General features: G+C 43.2%; 1 protein-coding gene across 1 annotated transcript in view; it reads left to right on the top strand.

The window, feature by feature from the left end:
* Positions 1-2,001: 2,001 nt before the first annotated feature.
* The window catches only part of LOC142011406 (transmembrane protease serine 7-like), a 91,514-nt gene continuing 71,499 nt past the window's right edge, over positions 2,002-22,016 (top strand). The window contains exons 1-4 of the mRNA XM_074990843.1: positions 2,002-2,057; positions 7,102-7,153; positions 9,831-10,035; positions 13,044-13,174. Of these exons, the coding sequence (XP_074846944.1) occupies positions 2,002-2,057; positions 7,102-7,153; positions 9,831-10,035; positions 13,044-13,174 (444 nt within the window). The remainder of the gene's footprint in view (positions 2,058-7,101; positions 7,154-9,830; positions 10,036-13,043; positions 13,175-22,016) is intronic.

The following is a 22,016-nucleotide window of genomic DNA, read 5'->3' as shown; positions in this document are numbered from 1 at the left end:
CCGTCACCCAAATCTTGGTAGTAGTCAGTCATTTGATACCTCAATAGCAAAAGAAGATGAAATGAGTTGAGCTGGGCGCCTTCCTAATGTTCTTGCCACATTCTATTAGGTCCATTGTCTTCTCTTTTAACTCTGTGTTTCCACTTTTTACTAATGTCTAGGAATAAAAGAATACCTATCCCAGTGACTCTTTTTCATGGTATGTTTTCAAACAGGTGTTGCGGGTAACCCACATTTACTTCAGCCCTTTCTACATAATGCCCAGGATGATGAGGTAGTCAGAGGCTGAATGCGAGGAAGAGTGGCCCAAGTGTTTCACTGCGGTCACTGGAAGGGGGTTCTGAGGCGAAATGTGCTAATGATGGTGAGGTGCACACCTATAAAGTATCTCACAGAGGCCAATACATCTAACAAATAAATATACTTGGTACTAATTTAGAAGAGCATGGGGGCTGGGGCAAGAAAACTGATAGTAATGTGCAATGCCTGTGTAGTAGTCCCTGTGCCAGTGAGTCTCCAGGCTTATGCTACTCGGTGTCAGGCTCTAGTGCTAAGGATAGGTGTTCAGACATTTGGGCCTGGGATCTGAAACCTATCCAATTCCCTGGGGCTTCATATTCCAAGCTCCGGCCTAAATCTGCACGGCTACATGACTCCCTGTAGCCCTACAGCATGAAACCTATGAGACTATCTGTTGACCTCGGCTCTGAGACTTGCCGCTGCAGGATTTGCCTTGCTATATCGTCCTACCATTGTTGCTCCTTCCCCTCACCTGCCATTCTGCTGGTGCCCTTAAAGACTATGCTGAACCAGCTGCTGGTGTCCTGGTTGTGGTACTAAATCTAGGGTTAGTACCTTAGCTGGGAGGGTCTACTAAGCTGAGACAATTGAGAGCAGATGAAAGTAATAGGCCTAGCCTTGTACACTTGTGTGTGAGGGGAGGAGAGGGTATGTACAGATTGTTTCGTAGGTATTAGCTAGTTAGTGAGCTGTGTGAGTAGAATTAATTCTATTCTTAGACAAACAAAAATTCTAAAGCATTTAGAAACAAAAATGGGGAATTTTTTTTATGCAAGTGTTGGTTAACCTGGGCTTCTGTGAACTTTCTGTTAGGGGTTTGATGTTTGGCACTGTATTTTTAACTGGCATTGCTTCCCATATGAGAAGCCTGGGTGGGAGGGGTACTGCTGAAATCTGTATTCTGCTAGCTAGACACTTTGAGACCTGCATCGCTTAAGTATGTGGGAATCTTTGGGCTCATAGGCTACGTCTACACGTGAAGCCTACTTCGAAGTAGCCTATTTCGATGTGGAGACATCAAAATAGGCTATTTCGATGAATAACGTCTACACGTCCTCCAGGGCTGGCAACGTCGACGTTCAGCATCGACGTTGCGCAGCACCACATCGAAATAGGCGCAGCGAGGGAACGTTTACACGCCACAGTAGCACACATCGAAATAAGGTGCCAGGCACAGCTGCAGACAGGGTCACAGGGCGGACTCAACAGCCAGCCGCTCCCTTAAAGGCCCCTCCCAGACACACTTGCACTAAACAGCACAAGATACACAGAGCCGACAACGAGTTGCAGACCCTGTGCATGCAGCATGAATCCCCAGCTGCAGCAGCAGCAGCCAGAAGCCCTGGGCTAAGGGCTGCTGCACACGGTGACCATAGAGCCCCACACGGGCTGGAGAGACAGCGTCTCTCAACCCCTCAGCTGATGGCCGCCATGGAGGACCCCACAATTTCGATGTTGCGGGACGCGGATCGTCTACACGGTCCCTACTTCGACGTTCAACGTCGAAGTAGGGCGCTATTCCCATCCCCTCATGGGTTAGCGGCTTCGACATCTCGCCGCTTAACATCGATGTTAACATCGAAATAGCGCCCAACATGTGTAGCCGTGACGGGCGCTATTTCGAAGTTAGTGCCGCTACTTCAAAGTAGCGTGCACGTGTAGACACGGCTATAGTGACTACTGACCACTGCAAGCTGCAACATGGCTGTGCTCAGCAGTAGATCTGTAGATCCCATGAAATATAATACATCTACTCAGTGACAAGACTTGTTTCCCTTAAGGGGCTTTGTATTGTCTTGCAATTAACCAGCCAGCATGCTCTGAGGGACAACAGCGAGTAATGTAATGCAATGCCTGCTCGGAGAGTTTGTGTGCATGGTATAGTAAGCAGTTAATTCCTCTGGCTGTGGCTACACTAGCCCGCCCCCCCTTTTGAAAGGGGTATGCTCATGAGCCACTTCAGCAGATGCTAATGAGGCGCTGCAATGAATATGCAGTACCTCATTAGCATAATGGCGTCCGTACACGTTTCAAAAGGCTGCTTTCAAAATGCAGGCTGCTTGTGTAGTCAGGGGCCTTTCAAAAGGATCCCCCAGACTTTGAAAGCCCCTTCTTCCCAAAACCTGTCTACATGGGCGGCATGCGCTTCAAAAGTGGCACTTTCGAAACGCCCACAGGCGCCATTATAATAACGAGGTACTGCATATTCATGGCAGTGCCTCATTACCACCTGCTGAAGTGGTTCATTAGCATCCCCCTTTCAAAAGGCAGGGACCAGTGTAGCTACAGCCTTTATGTTTCTTATATTAAATGAGGGTGGTGTCGGGGGGTTGGAACCCATTTTTCATGTTTCCTGGTTTGTATAAGTGTCTAGTAAAGTATGAAATGTACCGGGCTTGGTGTATTTACCCAAGGACATCTGTTTTTTGTTTTCTTTTTTTCCAGTGAGAATGAGGGTACAGGAAACACTGCAAAGCCATAAGCATTACTTCATGTTGTGTTTTTGGTGCAGTCCTCACTAATAAGGACCTTGCTTGAAAGTGACGACTGATTCTGAAATTTATGATGTAGGGGCAGAGTCTCCTCCGCTCTCACAGGAGTCAGTGGCAATAGGAGGAGTCGTGCACCTCATAAACCCTGAAATGCTAGGAGTAGGGAGTATCAGCTATCTGACGTGCATGTGGTTGTTAGGGATGATTTAATGGTTTTAAGGAACAAGTTTGCAGAACATACGCTTTTTAGTATCCTAGTTTTAGACCCCCAAAATGTAACTCACCGTTGTTTATCATTTGAGTTGGAGGAAAGTAGACTTCTCTGTGGGATTTTCAGATCCAACATCTAAACTAAAGGTTTGTCTGTTTTGCTGTATCAAAACCAAAATGAAATAAAGTCCAGTTGCTCATTTTCCAAAAGCAATATTTAGTCCTAAGTCTATGTGGCAATAAGGTGCTCTTCTCCAGTCTTGTGACCTGGTTTGGCTTGCAGCTGTTCCCTAAGTCAGCTGTAGCTGCATTACAGTGTGGAATGGACAATATAGACTAAGCGTGTGTGGAATCAACATCATCAAACATACATCAAACACTAAGCGTATGTGGAATCAAACATACATCAACTTCCTGTGGATAAACAGCAGTCACATGAATTAAGGAAGTTTATTGAAGTCTGCTTTTATGATACCTGGATTCAGAGCCATTATTGATACCAAATGATTCCCAAGAAGTGGAATGACCACATCCTTTATTATAATGTATAATATTTTGAATATGGTCCTTGATGATGTGGACTGAAAACAAAATGATCAGCTCTGGTTGGACATGTTCATTACGAGTACTTGCACTGAACCAGTCATGTTGGAAAACAAATCTTTAGAAATACAGCATCATGAATTTCATTTTTAAGCAAGAATTCTGAATTACAGTCTTCCCAGTAGTATGATGTAAAGTCTCTGTTGTGGACTCTGTTGTCTCTACTGTGGATCGCACATTGCAGAACACGTTCTGTATTTGAAATGGTCTCTCAGAGGGGTAGCCATGTTAGTGTGTAGCTTCACAAATAACAAGCTGTCCTGTAGCATCTGAGAGACTAACATATTTATTAGCTTTTGTGGGTATGACCCACTTCCTCAGATGAAAATGTATTTGATACGGCATTCTCTATAATGAGTCCCCTAAGAATTTCATTCTGCAGTTGCTCTCCACTGACCTCCCATTGCAATCAAGTAGATTCAGACAAATTAAATTGTTAGACACAGTTAAATTGGTCCAGGGTGTATTTATCTGGAGAAGTGATGGTGCTGGTGTCCTTCAGCCAAGCATAAAGGCAGCCTCCATTTGACTGAGATTTCATTGCTCTGAACATTGTTTGAGTCTTAATAAGACTGCGTATTGGTTCTATTAAATGAATTGCAAAAACATTCAGGTTTCCTTCCATGTGGTGTTCATATATTTATGGATAATGAAGACAGAAAGAACTACTGTGATTCTATTCTGACGTTCTGCATAGCACAGGCCACGAAATTTACTTGGATGCATTACTTGAGCTACAGCGTATATGGATTGGAGTTGTTTTTGTTTTGCAGAAAAATATATCTTGGGTTTTAGAGATTCCCAGCAATGCAATATCCACTACAGCCCTTGCTAGTTGTTAAAAACATCGGCCTTGTTTCTAATCTGAATTCTTCTTACTTCTGCTTCTAGCCATTGTCTTTTTAGTTAGACTGATTTTTCCTTTATTAACAGATTTATTTTCTTTGTGTAGATACATAGGCCCAGATCCTCAAAGAAACTTAGGCTCCTGCCTTCCATTGTCTTAAAACTCTCCTGTGGAGTTGGACCTTATAGACTGATACCACACCCTGTTAGATTATGATTGTTCTTGGCATGTCTCCCACTGAAGTTCCCACCAGGCCTGCATGTGCAATTGAGTAGCAAGAGCTTGAGCATGTATGTCAGTACATCTTCATCACCTGAAGATTAAAATGTCTTTGTCTGGGCATCATAACTGATATCTTACAGGGGACTTCTCAAAAGCATTTGCATTCTCTTGTGAAGTCAGTGGGAATCTTATCATTTGACATCAATGATATAGTCTTCCAGCAAGGCTGAGTTCCTTGGAAAATCCTATTTTTACTTTCTGAAAGTGCAGAACATCCCAAGTTCATCAGGTTTCTGATGAACTCTCAAACTGTATAGGACAGTACTTGTGCTTTCTTTATGTTGAGCTATTTTCACTGACATTATATGCCTAGTCAATTGAGAAATGTGTAACTTCATATGCATAACAGAGAAATGAAGGAATAAATCAGCTGGTGTGCCCAATAAGAGGCAAGTGATGCATAAACATTAGCTGATTAATTCTGTCCTTAGAATGTCACAAAGAGATGAATGGGCATTTGGCCATGACATGTGCTCACTTACCCTTTCTGTATTCATTGAAAATGATGGGACACAAATAACCAATTTGTGTTGTAAGTCTGGACAAGCTGAGTTAAATTGCCCTGTTAGCGCTCAGAGAAACTGCAGTGCAAGTCAGCCACTTTATTTCAGACATGTGCATTCTCTCATTGACTTAGTGTAGTGTCTGGATCTTTTTGACAAGGGATCAATAGCTTTTCTTCCCAGCTGAACAATTGTCAAGATGATGTCCATCAAAATATATTTAGTTTAATCAAAAGCACTGGGTGAAAAGTCAAGTACCTTGTTAAGTGGAAGAGAAGCCTGTTCTGTTAGTTTGAGGCTACAATACAATTACTGGATTCAGCAGTAAAATTAAAAATAAGTTATATAGTTTTCCAACAAGGTGAAGAACTTTATTTAGCTTTTCCAGGAGGTAGGGGGGATGGAAATCAGAAACAAACTACTCCCTGACCTGGGCCCAGTCACACAGGGGGAAAATTTTGCTCCTAATTCTGGCCTCGCTCCACAAGGTTCTGCCTCTGTCAGAAGCTGAGCAGCACAGATGGGAGGGACTCTGTGCCACTCCAAACGGCAGTGGGCTGAACTGCTGTACTATTAGTGATGGTCTGTGCTACTCTGCGCTCTTAGAAGGGCCAGGGTGGAAACATTCCTGAGCCAGATGACTGAGGAGTGAGTGGTTAGAGTGGAGGGGTGGAGGAGAAGCCCACCAGTCCAGTAGCAGGGAGGGGCTGGAGAGGAACAGTCTGTGATGTGAAGGGCCAAATGAAGGTTTGCTGAAGCCCAGCGAGGGAAAACTCAAGCCTCTTGTGGTGTCCCCCCCGGCTACAGTGCCCTGGGCATGGGCCTTGTTTGCCCCTTTGTAAGGCCGGAGTTTGGCTAGGCTTGTGAATGGCTCTTTGTTCACCTGAATTAGCTGTAAAGGTTCAACTTTATTTAAGGGCTTCCAATGCTGTGTTCCAGCTGACAAGTAAACCCTACTGTTTTGAACACACTGCCTGAGAGTTAGGGGGTTGTTTCAGTTGGACTCAATGTAGAGGATCTGTGGGGTGAAGCAGGAGTGCGGGAGCCCTAGAGATTCTGTCTCAGGAGGTGGTCAAGCTGGCTGGACTATCCTGAAGGAGTGAGACCCCTCAGGGGTCTGGCATGCCACAGGCATTCTTCCAAGAGACTGTTCCAAAATGGAGGGCACTGATTATGTGGGTCTGGAATAATAGTAACACGATAATACTGATTAAATAGGAACAATAAGATTTTTTTTAATGTCAATTATTTCAATTTCAGTTCTTAGCCTGCTTTATTTAACAATATGAGATAGCTGGATCAACTTATGTCTATATCCTAGTACAAAATAAAATGCATTTTAAAAACCCAACTCCAAGTACTTGCAGTATTTGACCCTCTTTAGAAATGATAGTCACATTTTTGTCAATAAACCTTACCTCTTACTAATACGTTTTCACAATTTTAAAAGAATTTCTGTTCATGCCCTATGGTCGCTTCCAGTCGTCTTGGTTACAACTAATTGTCTGTTTCTAATATTGTTCAGTAAATGTCAATATTTTGATTTTAGTGCATTAATATGCTGCAGGTATCTGTTTGTTTGGTTTTTTTTTTGTTTGTTTGTTTGAGTTTTAAGAATTTTAACAGACTCCTTCCCACCCCAAACATTTGGGACCTGAAGATACTTGATAGCATCCTTTAAATGCTCACGAAAAGGCAGATGAAATTACAATTGGAAATTCATGAATGTAAATTGATGCTTTCCTCAGCAAGTTGTCCTGGACACTGGCACAAGTTCTCCTGGGAACAGAGCTGGCAATATGGCCTAAGAATAGGTGTAGTGGTGCTTTTAAGCCTGATGTGAGCTTGACTATTCAGTCTCCAGAATGGATGAACAAAACAGTCATGCATCAGCCAAACCTGAAGATGAACAAAGTGTAAGTAGGTGATTTAGATGCCCTTTGCTATAGTGCATTGTGCATACGGAGTTAAACCTAGTTATAAATTGACAATCTATACATTTTTAATGTTAATTTTGTTTTATCACTTTGCGTTACAATGTCAGTTTCTTCTGGTATGTCTTCTGATGTATTGCAGTGAGCGATTACTGAAAGAATTAAAATGTCAAATGTCAGTGTGATGATATGTAAGGGTTAGTCAGATTTCATGGCATCAAGCAGACGTCTGCTAAGAAATCTGTTTTCTGGCAAGCAATCCAGCATTAAACTAAGTTTAGCTACCCTTCAAATGCATAAATAAGGCTATCTCTGCACTAGAGATGACATGTGATGGAAAGAATGAAGAGACACTAAATAATTTAGTGTCTTGTGATACTTAAATGGTTTTATTAGCTGAACTGCAATATATATTGCACAAGTTGACCTGATTCAGGGGGGAGTTGCATGGTTTGAATAAAATAAAAGCCTGGTCCAGGATGTTTAAGCTCTTATTGCATCCATTACTATGAAATGTTAACGGTTAAACTAATTTCCAGAGAAGAATTTACATTCACATTTTAAATATATACCTTCCCCTTTAGTGCTGCTGTCATCCACTTGCTACTCCAACAGTATGCACAAAAGCTTGCCATGCAGAAAAGGCTTGATATGTTTAGTGGTTATTTTTTTCAGATAAGATGTAGTCTGTTAGCTACCATTAAGTATGAATTTACACATGCACTCATTAACAATTGAAAATACTAGGCAGCCATTATGCAGTCCTATCGTTCTAGGCAATGTGTGCCTTTACTTCCTGCACAACAGTTCTTTTAGACATGCATATCTTTACGGTTAGACCCCAAACAAATTAATGGGAAGAAAATGGCTAGGCTTTCGTAGGCCTAAATCTTAAAATATCTTGGCCTGTATGTGCAACTAGTAATTTTGAATGCCTTATTTGCTATCTTAAAAGGGCCTGAATTTTTTAAAAAATGTTTCATAGGTGTTTTCTGAAGCCAGGGCTCTTTAGCTGTCATGTTGGACATTTAGATTTACTCATTACTTGAAAACTTTTGATTGCAGCTATCAAACAGAAAATGCTTTAAAAATAGAAAAGAATGTCATCTATTACTGAATTTATATCAATAGGATAGTTTTTATAAAGAGATTCTGCATATTAAGTCTGTGGTGCTTTTTTCATAAGGGTATAGGAAATAGATTAATTATTTAGAAACTAATATAACATGATAGACTGGTTCAATGATAGATATTTAAGGGTTAAATGTTGACATTTTATACATTCCTGTTTTGCTGTATCTATAGTCTGGTCTAAGAAACTAAGCAACATCACAGAACTGCCCAGTGTATCAGACTGTTTGCATGATTTTCCATTATATATCTTCCTTCTTTAATGATATCATATGGCTTTCTATTAAAGTGGGTAACACATCAGGGAAGTAATACACAGCCACTCCTGGGCTACGCCTAGATTACAGGGATTTGTCAGCAGAAGTTTGTGTCATAAGATATCTTGTGACAAAACTTCTGTTGACAGATCACATCCAGACTGCCAAAGCAGATCAAAAGAGCAATCTGCTCTGTTGACAGAGAGCAGCTGGACTCCCCGACCACTCTATTGGCAAAATGAGCCCAGATAGGGTTGTGTGGCGGCCCAAAGGCCTTTTCTATTGACAAAACACCCCTGGAATGTCCAGACTGGTGTTTTGTCGACAGATCTCTGTGCTTGGCAATCTGGACAGTCCGCGAGTTTTGTTGACAAAATGGCCATTTTGTGAACAAAACCCTTTAATCTACACATAGCCCTGGAGATTGGAGAAGATTTTCTGATATGTATTTGCTAAGCTCCAGACCCAGAACAGAACCAGTCAGAGAAGAATTCTCAAAGCAAAACTGCTTATTCACATAGAGCTGGCCCAGCAGGGCCTGGCCAGTGGGCACTACAGTCAGATGGAATGTGGGGCCCAAGGCAACCATCTTGCTAGCCTTGCCCTAAGTCTGGGCCTACACTCATAGATAGCACTCACAGCACTGCAATGAACAACAGGAAGTCCTGTGGCACCTTATAGACTAACCAGTATTTTGGAGCATTAGCTTTCATGGGCAAAGACCCGCTTCGTCAGATGTACATCTGTTACATGTATATCTGTTAGTCTATAATGTGCCACAGGACTTCTTGTTGTTCTGAAAGATACAGGCTAACACAGCTAGCTCTGTGATACTTAGCACTGCAATGGGCAGCATTGCTCCATAATGCCTTTTTAGAACTGCTATTCTAAGCTGCAGTCGCTGCTTTGTCATAACTTTCCATTCCAGCCACAATGATACTTCCCCTCTTGTGAGCTGGTAGCGCACAACTGCAGTGTGGGATGTGTAGATATACAGTAATTAGACTGTAAACTGTTTGGAACCATCTTATTGTTGTTTTGTGTGTGCCTACCACACCCGGGACTCAGACCATTAAGGGTGGGGTGTGGGGAGGGTAATGTTCCTAGATATAGTATTGCCTTATTAATAACTGGGGTTTTTATAGTAACATAGTAGAGAAATGCTTTTTTTAAAAGCACTCTTCTGGGTGCAAGTTAGCCAAATGCTGTTTAAGCCACTCCCCATGGCTACTGTACGTTAATTTTTTTAAATAAAAATATCTTTGTTTTAGGTATCAAATATTTCAGTCCAAATAGTAAATGCAGAAGAAAAGTTGGCAAAGAGAATATTTGCAAGGAAAAACCATGGCAAATCCAAGTCCAAGAAGAAAGTAAAGAGAACAACAATATGGAATTTTCAAAATAAAATAGTTCTTTTTACACTGATTCTGTTTGTGATTGGGGTTATAACTTGGACTTTACTGTGGCTGTTCATTGGTGAGTTACTCAAAGTTTATTCACATTTCATACATGAGTTGCTTTTAGGGCCTTACCTGAGCCAAGGTTTCTGCCTGCATTGCACGTGAATTGATTTAAGACTGTCTTTTAAGATGCTTGCCTTTGACCCTTATGACACATCTGTACTGCAATTAGACATGACTTGGGCTCACAGAGCTTGAGCTAATGGTTATTTGACAGCTATGTAGATGTTCAGAATTGGGCTGGAGTCCAGGATGTAGGACCCATGAAGTGGGAAGGTCCCAGAGCTGGGGCTTCAGCTTGAGCCAGAACATCTACACCACAATGAAATGCAAAATGAAATGTGAGCCCAGGTTGGTGTCTAACAATACCCTTGTATTGTAGGGGAGCTGTAAAGAGGAGGGTGGGAAGCTGTTCTCAGTGGTGTCAGATGGCAGAACAAGGAGCAATGGTCTGAAGTTGAAGAGGGAGAGGTGTAGGTTAGATATTAGGAAAACCTGCTTTACCAGGCGGGTGGTGAAGCATTGGAATGTGTTTCCTAGAGACGTGGTGGATTCTCCATCCCTGGAGGTTTTTAAGTCCTGGCTTGACAAGGTCCTGGCTGGGATGACTTAGTGGGGGTTGGTCCTGCTTGAAACAGGGGGCTGGACTAGATGTCCTCCTGGGCTGCGTCTACACGTGCACGCTACTTCGAAGTAGCGGCAGTAACTTCGAAATAGCGCCCGTCACGTCTACACGTGTTGGGCGCTATTTCGAAGTTGAAATCGACGTTAGGCGGCGAGACGTCGAAGTCGCTAACCCCATGAGCGGATGGGAATAGCGCCCTACTTCGACGTTCAACATCGAAGTAGGGACGTGTAGACGATCCGCGTCCCGCAACATCGAAATAGCGGGGTCCTCCATGGCGGCCATCAGCTGGGGGGTTGAGAGATACTCTCTCTCCAGCCCTTGCGGGGCTCTGTGGTCACCGTGGGCAGCAGCCCTTAGCCCAGGGCTTCTGGCTGCTGCTGCTGCAGCTGGGGGTCCGTGCTGCATATACAGGGTCTGCAACTAGTTGTTGGCTCTGTGTATCTTGCACTGTTTAATGAAAGTGTGTCTGGGAGGGGCCCTTTAAGGGAGCGGCTTGCTGTTGAGTCCGCCCCGTGACCCTATCTGCAGCTGTGCCTGGCTCCCTTATTTCGATGTGTGCTACTTTGCCGTGTAGACGTTCCCTTGTTGTGCCTATTTCGATGTTGGGCTGAGCAACGTCGAAGTTGAACATCGACGTTGCCAGCCCTGGAGGACGTGTAGACGTTATTCATCGAAATAGCCTATTTCGATGTCGCAACATCGAAATAAGCTATTTCGAAGTTGGGTGCACGTGTAGACGTAGCCCTGAAGTCCCTTCACAGCCCTGTGATTCTGTGATTCTGTTTCCTGGTTTAGGGTGACTTTCACTCCAGCTGGATGTTGGATGTGATGGCTGATGCTAGGAGCTGCAGTGAACTATTCCTTGAGGCGATTTCAAGTAGTTTAGATGTAAATTATTCTCTCCTTGCAATGGTGAACCATGCCAACCTGGATGCTCACCTCTGCTTATTTCTGCTGGGAGCAGTGGATCCCAGCATTGAACCTGAATGAAACCTCTAGCCTGCATGCTAAGCAAAAGCCTTCTGACTTTGCTTCCATTGCATAAACATTTTAAAAGAGGAAAGCATTTCTCTGGAACGAAAAACAGCGGTATCAGGTGATTCTAAGTAATTAAGTTATGCTCTGAAGCTGTTGAAGAAATCAAGGAAGTCTTTTGATGTGATTGAGAAACATCTACTTCTGACACTTTCTTTTCTACAATTCTTGCTCTAAATCAACAGTAAACACTATGCTCTGTTATTGAATTCCTGCCACTGATACTAATTTTCCAACCATCTATTCCTAATCTCAGATTTATCAGAGATGGCTTCCAGATCTCATGAATTGTACCTCTGCAGTGGTGCCACACTTCCTGTGGTCACTGAAGGCACAGCACGAGACAGAGATTTTCATCTCTGTAGTGATCTGGCATATATTGTATTAACTGGGTGTTAATATAACTTCTGTGAGCATGGCTAGAGTTCTCTCCTCAGGAAAATCTCGGCTTGTCCCTTCCTGTACAGACAATGGAAGTGTTACTGGTGTTAGTTCTTGGCCCACAAAGTATATTCTAAAACTGCCTTATGCTGCAGTAACACTTTTTCATTTCACTCTAATGTTCATCTCTAGATTCTGTTCCCAGCTCTGCCACTTGCTGTGAGCAAAAGTATAACTCTCCTTTGCTCTGTTCCACAGTTCCCTTATCTTGGCAATGGAAAGAACAGTGAGCATCACCAAAGCACTACGACTTAATTTGTCAGGTTTTATAAAGTGCTTTTAGCTTATTAGAAAGCTCTTCTTATGCAACTTATTATGTGCTTGAATTAGGGCAACCATATCTCCCTGTCCCAAATGTGGGACAGGGAGATATGGGGGGTAGGGTGGGAGGAGTGCCTCTTCCGGCTCCACCGAGGTGCAGGGAGCTGGGAAGTAGGCAGCAGCCACCTGTGCTCCCCCCAGCTCCCCAAGGCTTGGGGAGCTGGGAAGTGGGTGGCAGCCACTGGTTCTCTCCCAGCTTCCTAAAGGCGAGGGCCTGGGGCTGGCTCCCTCTCCTTGTGGCATGAGAGCATGTAAGCTCTCCACGTGATCTCCAGCCAACAGCTGTGCCTGTGCACACTGCTGAGGTAAAAGTTCAGCTGGTGGGGGCCCAAATACAGGACGATTAGCCTCTTTTAAAAAATAAGTCTGGATGCCTTTCTGATGCCTGAAATATGGTGCTGTCCTGCCCAATATGGGTGGGATGGTCACCCTAGTTCGAATAGTTGGCTTTTTAACAACAGGCATTGTCAGTGTAGTGCCCTTGCAGTTACAGATGTGAATAGTTGACTTTTGGATGGGATATTTGTCAGTCACACTAGTTTACAGTAAAAAAGGATTTAAAAAAAAAAGAAATTAACTTTCTTTTTTCTGTTTTGCAGTTGAAGCAGAAAACAAAGATGCTTTATATTTTGTTGGATTATTTCGTGTAGCCAACATAGAATTTCTCCCGGAATATAGGCAGAAGGAGTCAAGAGAATTCCTCTCAGTGGCACAGAATGTCCAGCAAGTGGTAAGAAACTAGACCATTTTACAGTGTCATCAAACAGTTTAGAGCCATGAACAAAATATTGGAAAAAGCTTCAGCTTTGGCAGCAGTACTGACATAAAGTGTGTGCCACCGGCTGCATTGAGCCAGAACTAAGTAAATCTAGACCATTCCTGACAGGAGTTCATGTAACGTGTTTAAAAACCACAGATGATAGGGATTCCACAACCTCCCTGGGAACCCTGTTCAGGAGCCTAACTCTCCTCTATTATAGTCACAGAGAGGTAGTCTTCTCTGTTAAGTAATCTAACCTAAATCTCCCAAGATGTAGATAGAAAACATAACTACTTGTGCTACTGTCTATAGACATGGATAGCAATTGTCCACCACCCTCTTTTTTGCTGCCCTTTAACATATTTGAATACTGCTATCAAAATCCTCTCCACCCCATGCTCTGCAGTTGCTTTTCTCAAACAAAAGAAACAAGGTTAAACAACTGGGCTTTCCTCATGGTAAAAAATGTTAGAAACCCTGACCTATTTTTTTGTTGTTGCTCTCCTCTGGACTTGATGGAGAATCAGCATTGACAACTATATGTTAGAGGTAGTCCACGAGTTTGTTTACCTCGGGTCCACCATCATTGATACCCTGTCCTTGGAGACTGAGCTAAATAGGAGGATTGGTAAAGCAGCCACAACTCTGTCTAGACTCAGTGAGAGAGTGTGGAAAAACAACAAGCTGTACACTCACACCAAAATGCAAGTCTACAGAGCCTGCATCCTCAGCACCCTCCTTTACGACAGCGAGACTTGGACCCTGTACACCTGCCAGGAAAAGAGGCTGAACGTCTTCCACTTGCACTGCCTCAGGCGCATCCTTGGAATATCGTGGAAGGACAGAGTGTCCAACACTACCGTCCTTGAGCATGCTGGAATCCCAACTATGCACATCCCCCTCAGGCAGCGGCAGCTCCTCTGGCTTGGCCATGTCCACAGGATGAATGATGGAAGGATCCCAAAAGACATTCTGTATGGCAAGCTAGCCTTTGGCAAAAGACCTCCCGGACGCCCCCAGTTGCGCCACAAAGATGTTTGCAAGAGAGACCTCAGGGAAGTAGACTTCAAGCCAGACAGCTGGGAGGAGCTGGCAGATGATCGCAGCAGATGGAGGCAGGAACTATACAAGGACCTTCAGAAGGGTGAGTCGAGGATCAGACAGCTAGCAAAGGAGAAGTGAGCCCACAGAAAGCACAGCAAGGACCTGCCAGACACCCATTACATATGCAACAGATGCAGCAAGGACTGTCACTCTCATGTGGGTCTTCACAGTCACAGCCAACGCTACAAAAGAGGATGCCAAACGGAACTACGAAGGGCGCGATCCATAGTCTACGTAGACTGAAGGATGCTACTACTACTACTACCTCTGGACTTGTTGCAATTTCTCCACATCATGACACCCAGAATTACACACAGTACTTCAGCTAAGCCTCACCAAAGTTTGAGTAGAGCTAGACAATTGCCCCGTCTTTCATATCTTACATCCAACACTCCTGCTAGTACACCATACAGTACAAAGATTAGCCATTTCACAAACGCATCACATTGTTGAACTATTCCATTTGTGATCACTGTAACCCATAGAAGCTGCGTCTACACGTGCACGCTACTTCGAAGTAGCAGCACCAACTTCGACTTTAGGCGGCGAGACGTCGAAGTCGCTAACCTCATGAGGAGATAGGAATAGCGCCCTACTTCGACGTTCAACGTCGAAGTAGGGATCGTGTAGACGATCCGTGTCCCGCAACGTCGAAATTGCTGGGTCCTCCATGGCGGCCATCAACTGGGGGGTTGAGAGATGCTCTCTCTCCAGCCCCTGTGGGGCTCTATGGTCACCGTGGGCAGCAGCCCTTAGCCCAGGGCTTCTGGCTGCTTCTGCGGCAGCTGGGGATCTATGCTGCAGGCACAGGGTCTGCAACCAGTTGTCAGCTCTGTGTATCTTGTGTTGTTTAGTGCAACTGTGTCTGGGAGGGGCCCTTTAAGGGAGCGGCTGGCTGTTGAGTCCGCCCTGTGACCCTGTCTGCAGCTGTGCCTGGCATCCCTATTTCGATGTGTGCTACTTTGACGTGTAGACGTTCCCTCGCTGCGCCTATTTTGATGTTGGGCTGAGCAACGTCGAAGTTGAACATCGACGTTGCCGGCCCTGGAGGACGTGTAGACGTTATTCATCGAAATAGACTATTTCGATGTCGCAACATCGAAATAAGCTATTTCGATGTTGGCTGCACGTGTAGACATAGCCAGATAGTCCAGTAGTCTTGCCAGTCAGCAAGTTATTTTCTTTCTTATAGTTGTGTATCTGCTTTTTTGTTTCTACTGAATTTTACCTTATTGAATTCCAACCAGTTCTCCAAAGTCAGAAGTCCTGTCCTCCCAAGTGCTTGCCACCCTTCCCCATTTGCTATCATCAGTAAGTTGTATAAGCATATTATTCTCTCCAGTATTCAAGTTATTAAATTAAATTATTGAATAATACCACACTCAGGACTGACCTCTTTAGGACCCAACTACCGATGTCCTCCCAGTTTGATAGCAAACCATTGATAGCTCTTTTAATATGGTCTTTCAACCAGTTGTACACCTGCCTTGATAATAGTTAACATAATAGACCTGCTTCTCCTGGGCAGTTAGTTTGGCTTTTGCTCTTGACAAATCAATGAATTCTAGTAATTAAAACCTTACAATCCTTTAGGTGCTTACAAGGTGATTGGTTAGTAATTTGCTCCATTATCAAACTGGGTGCTGAAGTTAGGTCGACTGGTCTATATATTTCCAGGTCCTTTTTGTTCCCCTTTGAAAGACATTCCTGTCCTCCAGTTTTCTGGGATCTCACCCATCCTCTGAGAGTTCTCAAAGATAACTGTGAACGTTCCAAATTGTTTCAGCTAGTTCCTGAAACACTAAAGTTTCACTTGCTTTTTCCTCTATTTGGGCTCACAGTCCTTTCTCCTTTCCTTCGTTGTCACTAATGTTTACCTTTTTTGGTTGGCTTTTGTTTTGTTCCCTCTTTTGGAAGACTGAAGCACATTAGGCATTAAATATGTCTGGTTTTTTGAGGTCATTGGTTATAAGATCTGTTTTCCCACTAAGTAGAGGACCTACTCTTTCTTGTATCTTTCTCTTGCTGCAATGTATTTAAATAAATTCTTCTTTTTTTTTTTTTGGCTACATCTACACGGAGCCATGCGGCCAGCAGTGTGATTCAAAGGCAGGCTCTCAAAAATGACCACCACTGGGTTTTTGGCAACAGAACCACATCTACATGGTGCATTTTCTAATGACAGTAGACTCTGCCGGCAGGGCGATCCCGGGGAAGTATGAAAATTAGCCATGTGACTATGCAAATAAGCAGCTATTTGCATTTTGAGAGCCCTCTTTCATATCACACTGCCATCCCTTGCTAGGTTAACTCATTGTTGTGCCTTTAGCTTTTCTTATTTTTGTACCTACTCGCTTGAGCTGTTCATTTGTAGTCCTTCTTAGCAATTTTTCCATGTTACCACTGTTTGTAGAATTCCTCTTTAACTTTTTTGGATTATTTAAAAAGCTTCTGATGGAGCCATGTTGGTGTGTCCTAATTCTTCCTATTTTATTTCTTGTCAGTATAGCCTGCTGTTGTGCCTGTAATGTTGTCTTCTTGAGAAACTGCCTTCTTCCCCGTATGTTTTGTTCCCATGGAAACTTATTTATCAGTTCTGTATGTCTTTGATGTGCATTGTTCTCATTTTGCTGCTCTCATTCCTTTATTTCCATTCAATCCTTACTTCATAGTCACTTTTACCTAAATTGCTTTCCACCTACACAGTGCTTACGAAATCCAGTCTAAAATGACTGTTCCCATGGTTACTCCATCTACTTTGTAAAATAACAATCAGTCCCCATACATACCAAGAACTTAAATTTTGTATCTCTCTCCCCGCCTCCCCCTGTGCATATTACTTCAACAAATGTCTGTGTGGTTTGTTCTCCCTCCCCATTACCACCAGGGCTTATGTTTTTGAGTACTTCTGCTTTTTGTTCTAACAATCCCACATCCGCTTCGTCATTCAGATGTGGTGGTCTGTAGCAGACCCTTATTGTGACACTGTCTGAAGTGGCTCACAAATGTATCAACCTCAGGCAACACTACTACAAACCAGGGCACAACCACCAAACTGTCTGTAAGGTTTATGATTAGATTTCACCAGCCAAGTAGCACCTGTGAACTCCTCAAAATAAAAGGGAGTCACAGACAGTCCCCTTGCTCACTCTAGTCTGTCTTGCCACCTGGGGCAAATCTATCTTTGGGATGAGATGGGCCCTTACACCAAAAATCATACTTCTAGTCCCAAAGGGCCAGTCACTAGCCATTTTTATGATAAACTGACTGAAGGCTTAACTAGGAAAAAGAAGTAAGACAAATATTTGTAAGATTAAAGCAGGCAAATATTCACACACAATAATAATCTTTAGAAGTGGGTCTTACCCACGAAAGCTAATAAATTTCTTGGTCTTTAAGTTGCTACAGGGCTTCTTATATTTGTGAAGCTACAGACTAACATGGCCACCCCTCTCAGACGATTCACATACAAATGAGTGTAGTTTTACTTTCCAAAGCATAATTGGAGCTGCTGTAATGAGCAAACTCTTTAGTACGAAAGGACATACATAGGTTGGGGATTCTTTGCTTATGCTTAGAAATATTGTTCTCTCCATATTCCAAGCAGCATAGTGAGAAAATTTCTTCTTGGCAGGAATTTTAATCAGTTTCTACAGAACGCAAGCTGTTTGTGCACATCTCTTCTTTATGGCATGGGGTAGCAATGCACATCTTTTATCTACTGATCTTCCATAGTGGCTTGTCTGATGTCTATAATATTTCTGATGTTGGCCCACAGATGACACCTCTTGTACTGAACTAGCATGTCACATTTGGGAATGCTCCTCTCCTCACGCTATGAACTTCTGACTTCATTGCAAACACTTTCATAGTTACAGAGCAAAACTCTTAAATATTGCTTTGTAATATTAATGCATTCAGCTACTCAAGTTTTTCATAAAGTCTAAAGGTATTTTACAACTACCTCTGCATTCGTATTGTTAAAATAGAAGACCCAGACTCATTTTCAGCTATGAATTTGTTTGTATTCAGTGAAGCCTTTGTGGGAGCTGGCACCTCCTTTTTCTTTTTTTCCTTTTTGCATCTTTATCCAAATACTTTCAACTCGTCTGTCTCTCTGCTTCTTCTGGGCTTCACAACAAGCATGTATATTGATGAATTATTCAACCCCTTCCTTTTTACCAAGCCTGTACTAACAGGTCAAACTAATCCAAGCATGTGATGCCAATTAAGTCTTAATTTAGCTTGTGTACTGACTTCCAGTTTTTCCTTTTTATTGTGCACACTTACTATATTTTCATATAGATTACAAAGATATCTCTTTCTCTTCTCCTCCTGTAGGGTTTTGTATCTACCTTTTTGGAACCTAGTTTAAAGCTTTTTCTCATTAAGTCTGTGAACAATGACATTCTTCCCCTTCTTGGTCAGATGGACCCCATCGCTTCGTACTGGACCAACTTCAGGGAACAGCATCCCATGTTCAAGTAAACCAGTGCCGTGCTCCCCATCCGGCATTGACAACATCTGTGCAGCCATGCTTTCATTTACTGGATGCACTTATCCCTACCATGGCCCTTACTCTCAACTTGGAGGATGGGTGAGAACACAACCTGTGCCTTTCATTCTTGTTCCTAGAGCCCTCTCGCCACTTCTGATCTACTTGGGGCCGTACCGGTCAGTCTCAGTAGTGCCCAGATGGATGATTAGCGTGCGGTATTGGTCAGCATGGTGAAGTTTCAGCAACCTTTCTAGACCATCTCTGATGTGGCCTCCACACTGATAACACACCTCAATGGGCTAGTGGCAATGGAAAATGGATTCTCTCTGCTTGGCTTTCATCAGTGGGGCCACAGAGGCTGCATGACAAGCAAGTCAAGACCAGGGTCTACGTGGAAACTTCTAAGCTCACAAAGCCTGTCTGGTGGGGGATCCTGCAGGCAGAGTTAGAACCAGCAGTGGTGTTCGTGACATGCCATTTTCCTCCCATAGTGACCAGCTGGCTAACTCCCTTAGGCTACATCTATACTAGGAGATTACTTTGATTTTTAATTAATCTGATTTTTTTAACCTCGTACTTATGAATTCAAATGTGTCCACAAACACTTCTTGAAATTCGACCCATCATTTTTTCCATGTCGAGCGTCCACGTCCCTGTTGCCCTATGCAAGTTTGACAGTGTGAGCAGTGCATTCTGGGTACCTATCCCATGGTACCTTAGTCCCAGTTGCTTGTAAGTGTTAGAATCCTAGAATGCAAAACACCGTCCCAGAACTTAGAGCACTCACTAATAGAATTCAGAGAGGTAGCTGTGTTAGTCCATATCTTCGAGAACAAGAAGTCCTGTGGCACCTTATAGACTAACAGATATTTTGGAGCATAAGCTTTTGTGGGCTGGTCTTTGCCCACAAAAGCTTATGCTCCAAAATATCTGTTAGTCTAAAGGTGCCACAGGACTTCTTGTTGTTCTGATAGAATTCAGACATCCTACAAACCTGCCCGGGTTCCCTGTGCTGCATGTCCTCTGCAGACATTGGTGTAGTGGCACGCAGCTGTGCTATCAGCCCTGTCCACCCCTGCCTTCTTCCATCAGCTGCGTGTGTGGACCTTTATATTTGCAGGCCTGGGAACTGCAGAATTCAAATTCTAATTCAATCAAATTTGCGGACTTCCTGGGGCCTTCCTGCATACCTGGATGGAGAGCAGCAGAGAAGGAAGAGGCCATACATGGAGGGTCACCGTGCAGCTTTGTGGGATATACACAGGACACTTCTGAAGGCTAATAAATTCTAATTAAAGACATGGCACTTCCACACTGGACTTTATTCAAAAATTTAAATTAAAAATTGATGCTATACCAATCCGGTAATATCGACATTTTATTATCGGTATTAGGGCTCGCTAACTCAAGCTACTGTTTGTTTACAAACATTTCACACAACCCTGCATCCCTGAATGAACGTATTTGAAATGGAAGATATTGAGAAGAATCCAACATGGAATCCCATAAATTTCTTTTTAGGGTCACTTTTCAGAAATGAACTGCCATTTAATAGTAAACTTAAGACAGACAGTCAATGGCCGTGTCTACACATGCCCCAAACTTCGAAATGGCCACGCAAATGGCCATTTCGAAGTTTACTAATGAAGCGCTGAAATGCATATTCAGTGCTTCATTAGCATGCGGGCGGCCGCGGCGCTTCGAAAGGACCCCGCTTTTCGAAAGGACCCTGCCTACTTCAAAGTCCCCAGGGAATAAGGGGACTTCGAAGTAGGCAGGGTCCTTTCGAAATGGAGCCCCGTCTGGACGAGATGCGCGGCGGCAAGCCACGTCAATTTCGAAGCACCGTGGCCACCCGCATGCTAATGCAGCGCTGAATATGCATTTCAGCGCTTCATTAGTAAACTTCGAAATGGCCATTTGTGTGGCCATTTCGAAGTTTGGGGCACGTGTAGACGTAGCCAATATGAAGACTTCTTATTAACTTGATATCTGTTGCCTGTTTCCTGACCTGCAGCATCAGTAATGTCCCTAGAGACCTTGAATGCATTTAATTTCCTCCTAATGCTTGCCTGTTAGAAGAAGCAAAATTCTTCTCAGAACACTTTGCTTCAGTCATGCGTAGCAGGAACAGCGCTCGGAGCCTTCTGTAGTACTTTGCAATGTCTGAACTCAGGGAAAATGGTCCAACACAAGTTTGTGACTTAAAGAGAAATGGGGACAGAAAGGCAGTTGTTTTGACAAAACAATATAGAATTCAAGTGGGAAAACTCTGATGTTGAGAGATGGCTGTATCATCAGCCAGAAGAATTCAGCAACCCTGAATCAGGCTGCAAGAAGTCAGGAGACTTTTTGAGAGTCTAAGTCTCTTTATTTGCTTACTTATTTTTTGTTGTTGTTTGCATTTGTAGGAAAAACTGCAATATGTTGGGACCAGAAATGTTTAAGTGCAATGGTTATATGATCATTTAAGTAAGTTATGGGTTGTCAGTTAAATATTGTGAGACTCTAAGTATAACATTTTGAATAGTAACAAAAAGGAAGCCGTGCTAGTCTATACACTATCAAAACAAAAAGCAGTCAAGTAGCACTTTAAAGACTAGCAAAATGGTTTATTAGGTGAGCTTTCGTGGGACAGACCCACTTCTTCAGACCATAGCCAGACCAGAATAGACTCAATATTTAAGGCACAGAGAACCAAAAACAGTAAGCAAGGAGGACAAATCAGAAAAAGATAATCAAGGTGAGCAAATCAGAGAGTGAAGGGGTGGGGGGGGGGAAGGTCAAGAATTAGATTGAGCCAAGTATGCAGATAAGCCCCATAGTGACTCAGAAAGTTCCCATCATTATTTAAACAATGGGTTAATGTGCCGAATTTGAATATAAAAGCCAGCTCAGATGTTTCTCTTTCCAAAATGGTGTGATAATTCCTTTTCTGTAACACACATACCTTTAGGTCATTGACAGAATGCCCCATTCCATTAAAATATTGACTAACTGGTTTGTAGATCTGGAGTGTTTTGATGTCTGTTTTGTGCCCATTGACCCTTTGTCTAAGGGAGTTAGAAGTCTGTCCAATATACAAAGCACCTGGGCATTGTTGGCACATGATGGCATATATGATGTTAGTAGAGGAGCATGAGAAAGTGCCTGTGATTCTGTGAGTAACCTGGTTAGGTCCAGTGATGGTATTTCCAGAGAAGATATGTG

Source organism: Carettochelys insculpta, chromosome 1 (assembly GCF_033958435.1).
Source record: "Carettochelys insculpta isolate YL-2023 chromosome 1, ASM3395843v1, whole genome shotgun sequence".
Classification (NCBI taxonomy): domain Eukaryota; kingdom Metazoa; phylum Chordata; order Testudines; family Carettochelyidae; genus Carettochelys; species Carettochelys insculpta.
This window is presented reverse-complemented; position numbering and strand designations above follow the sequence as displayed.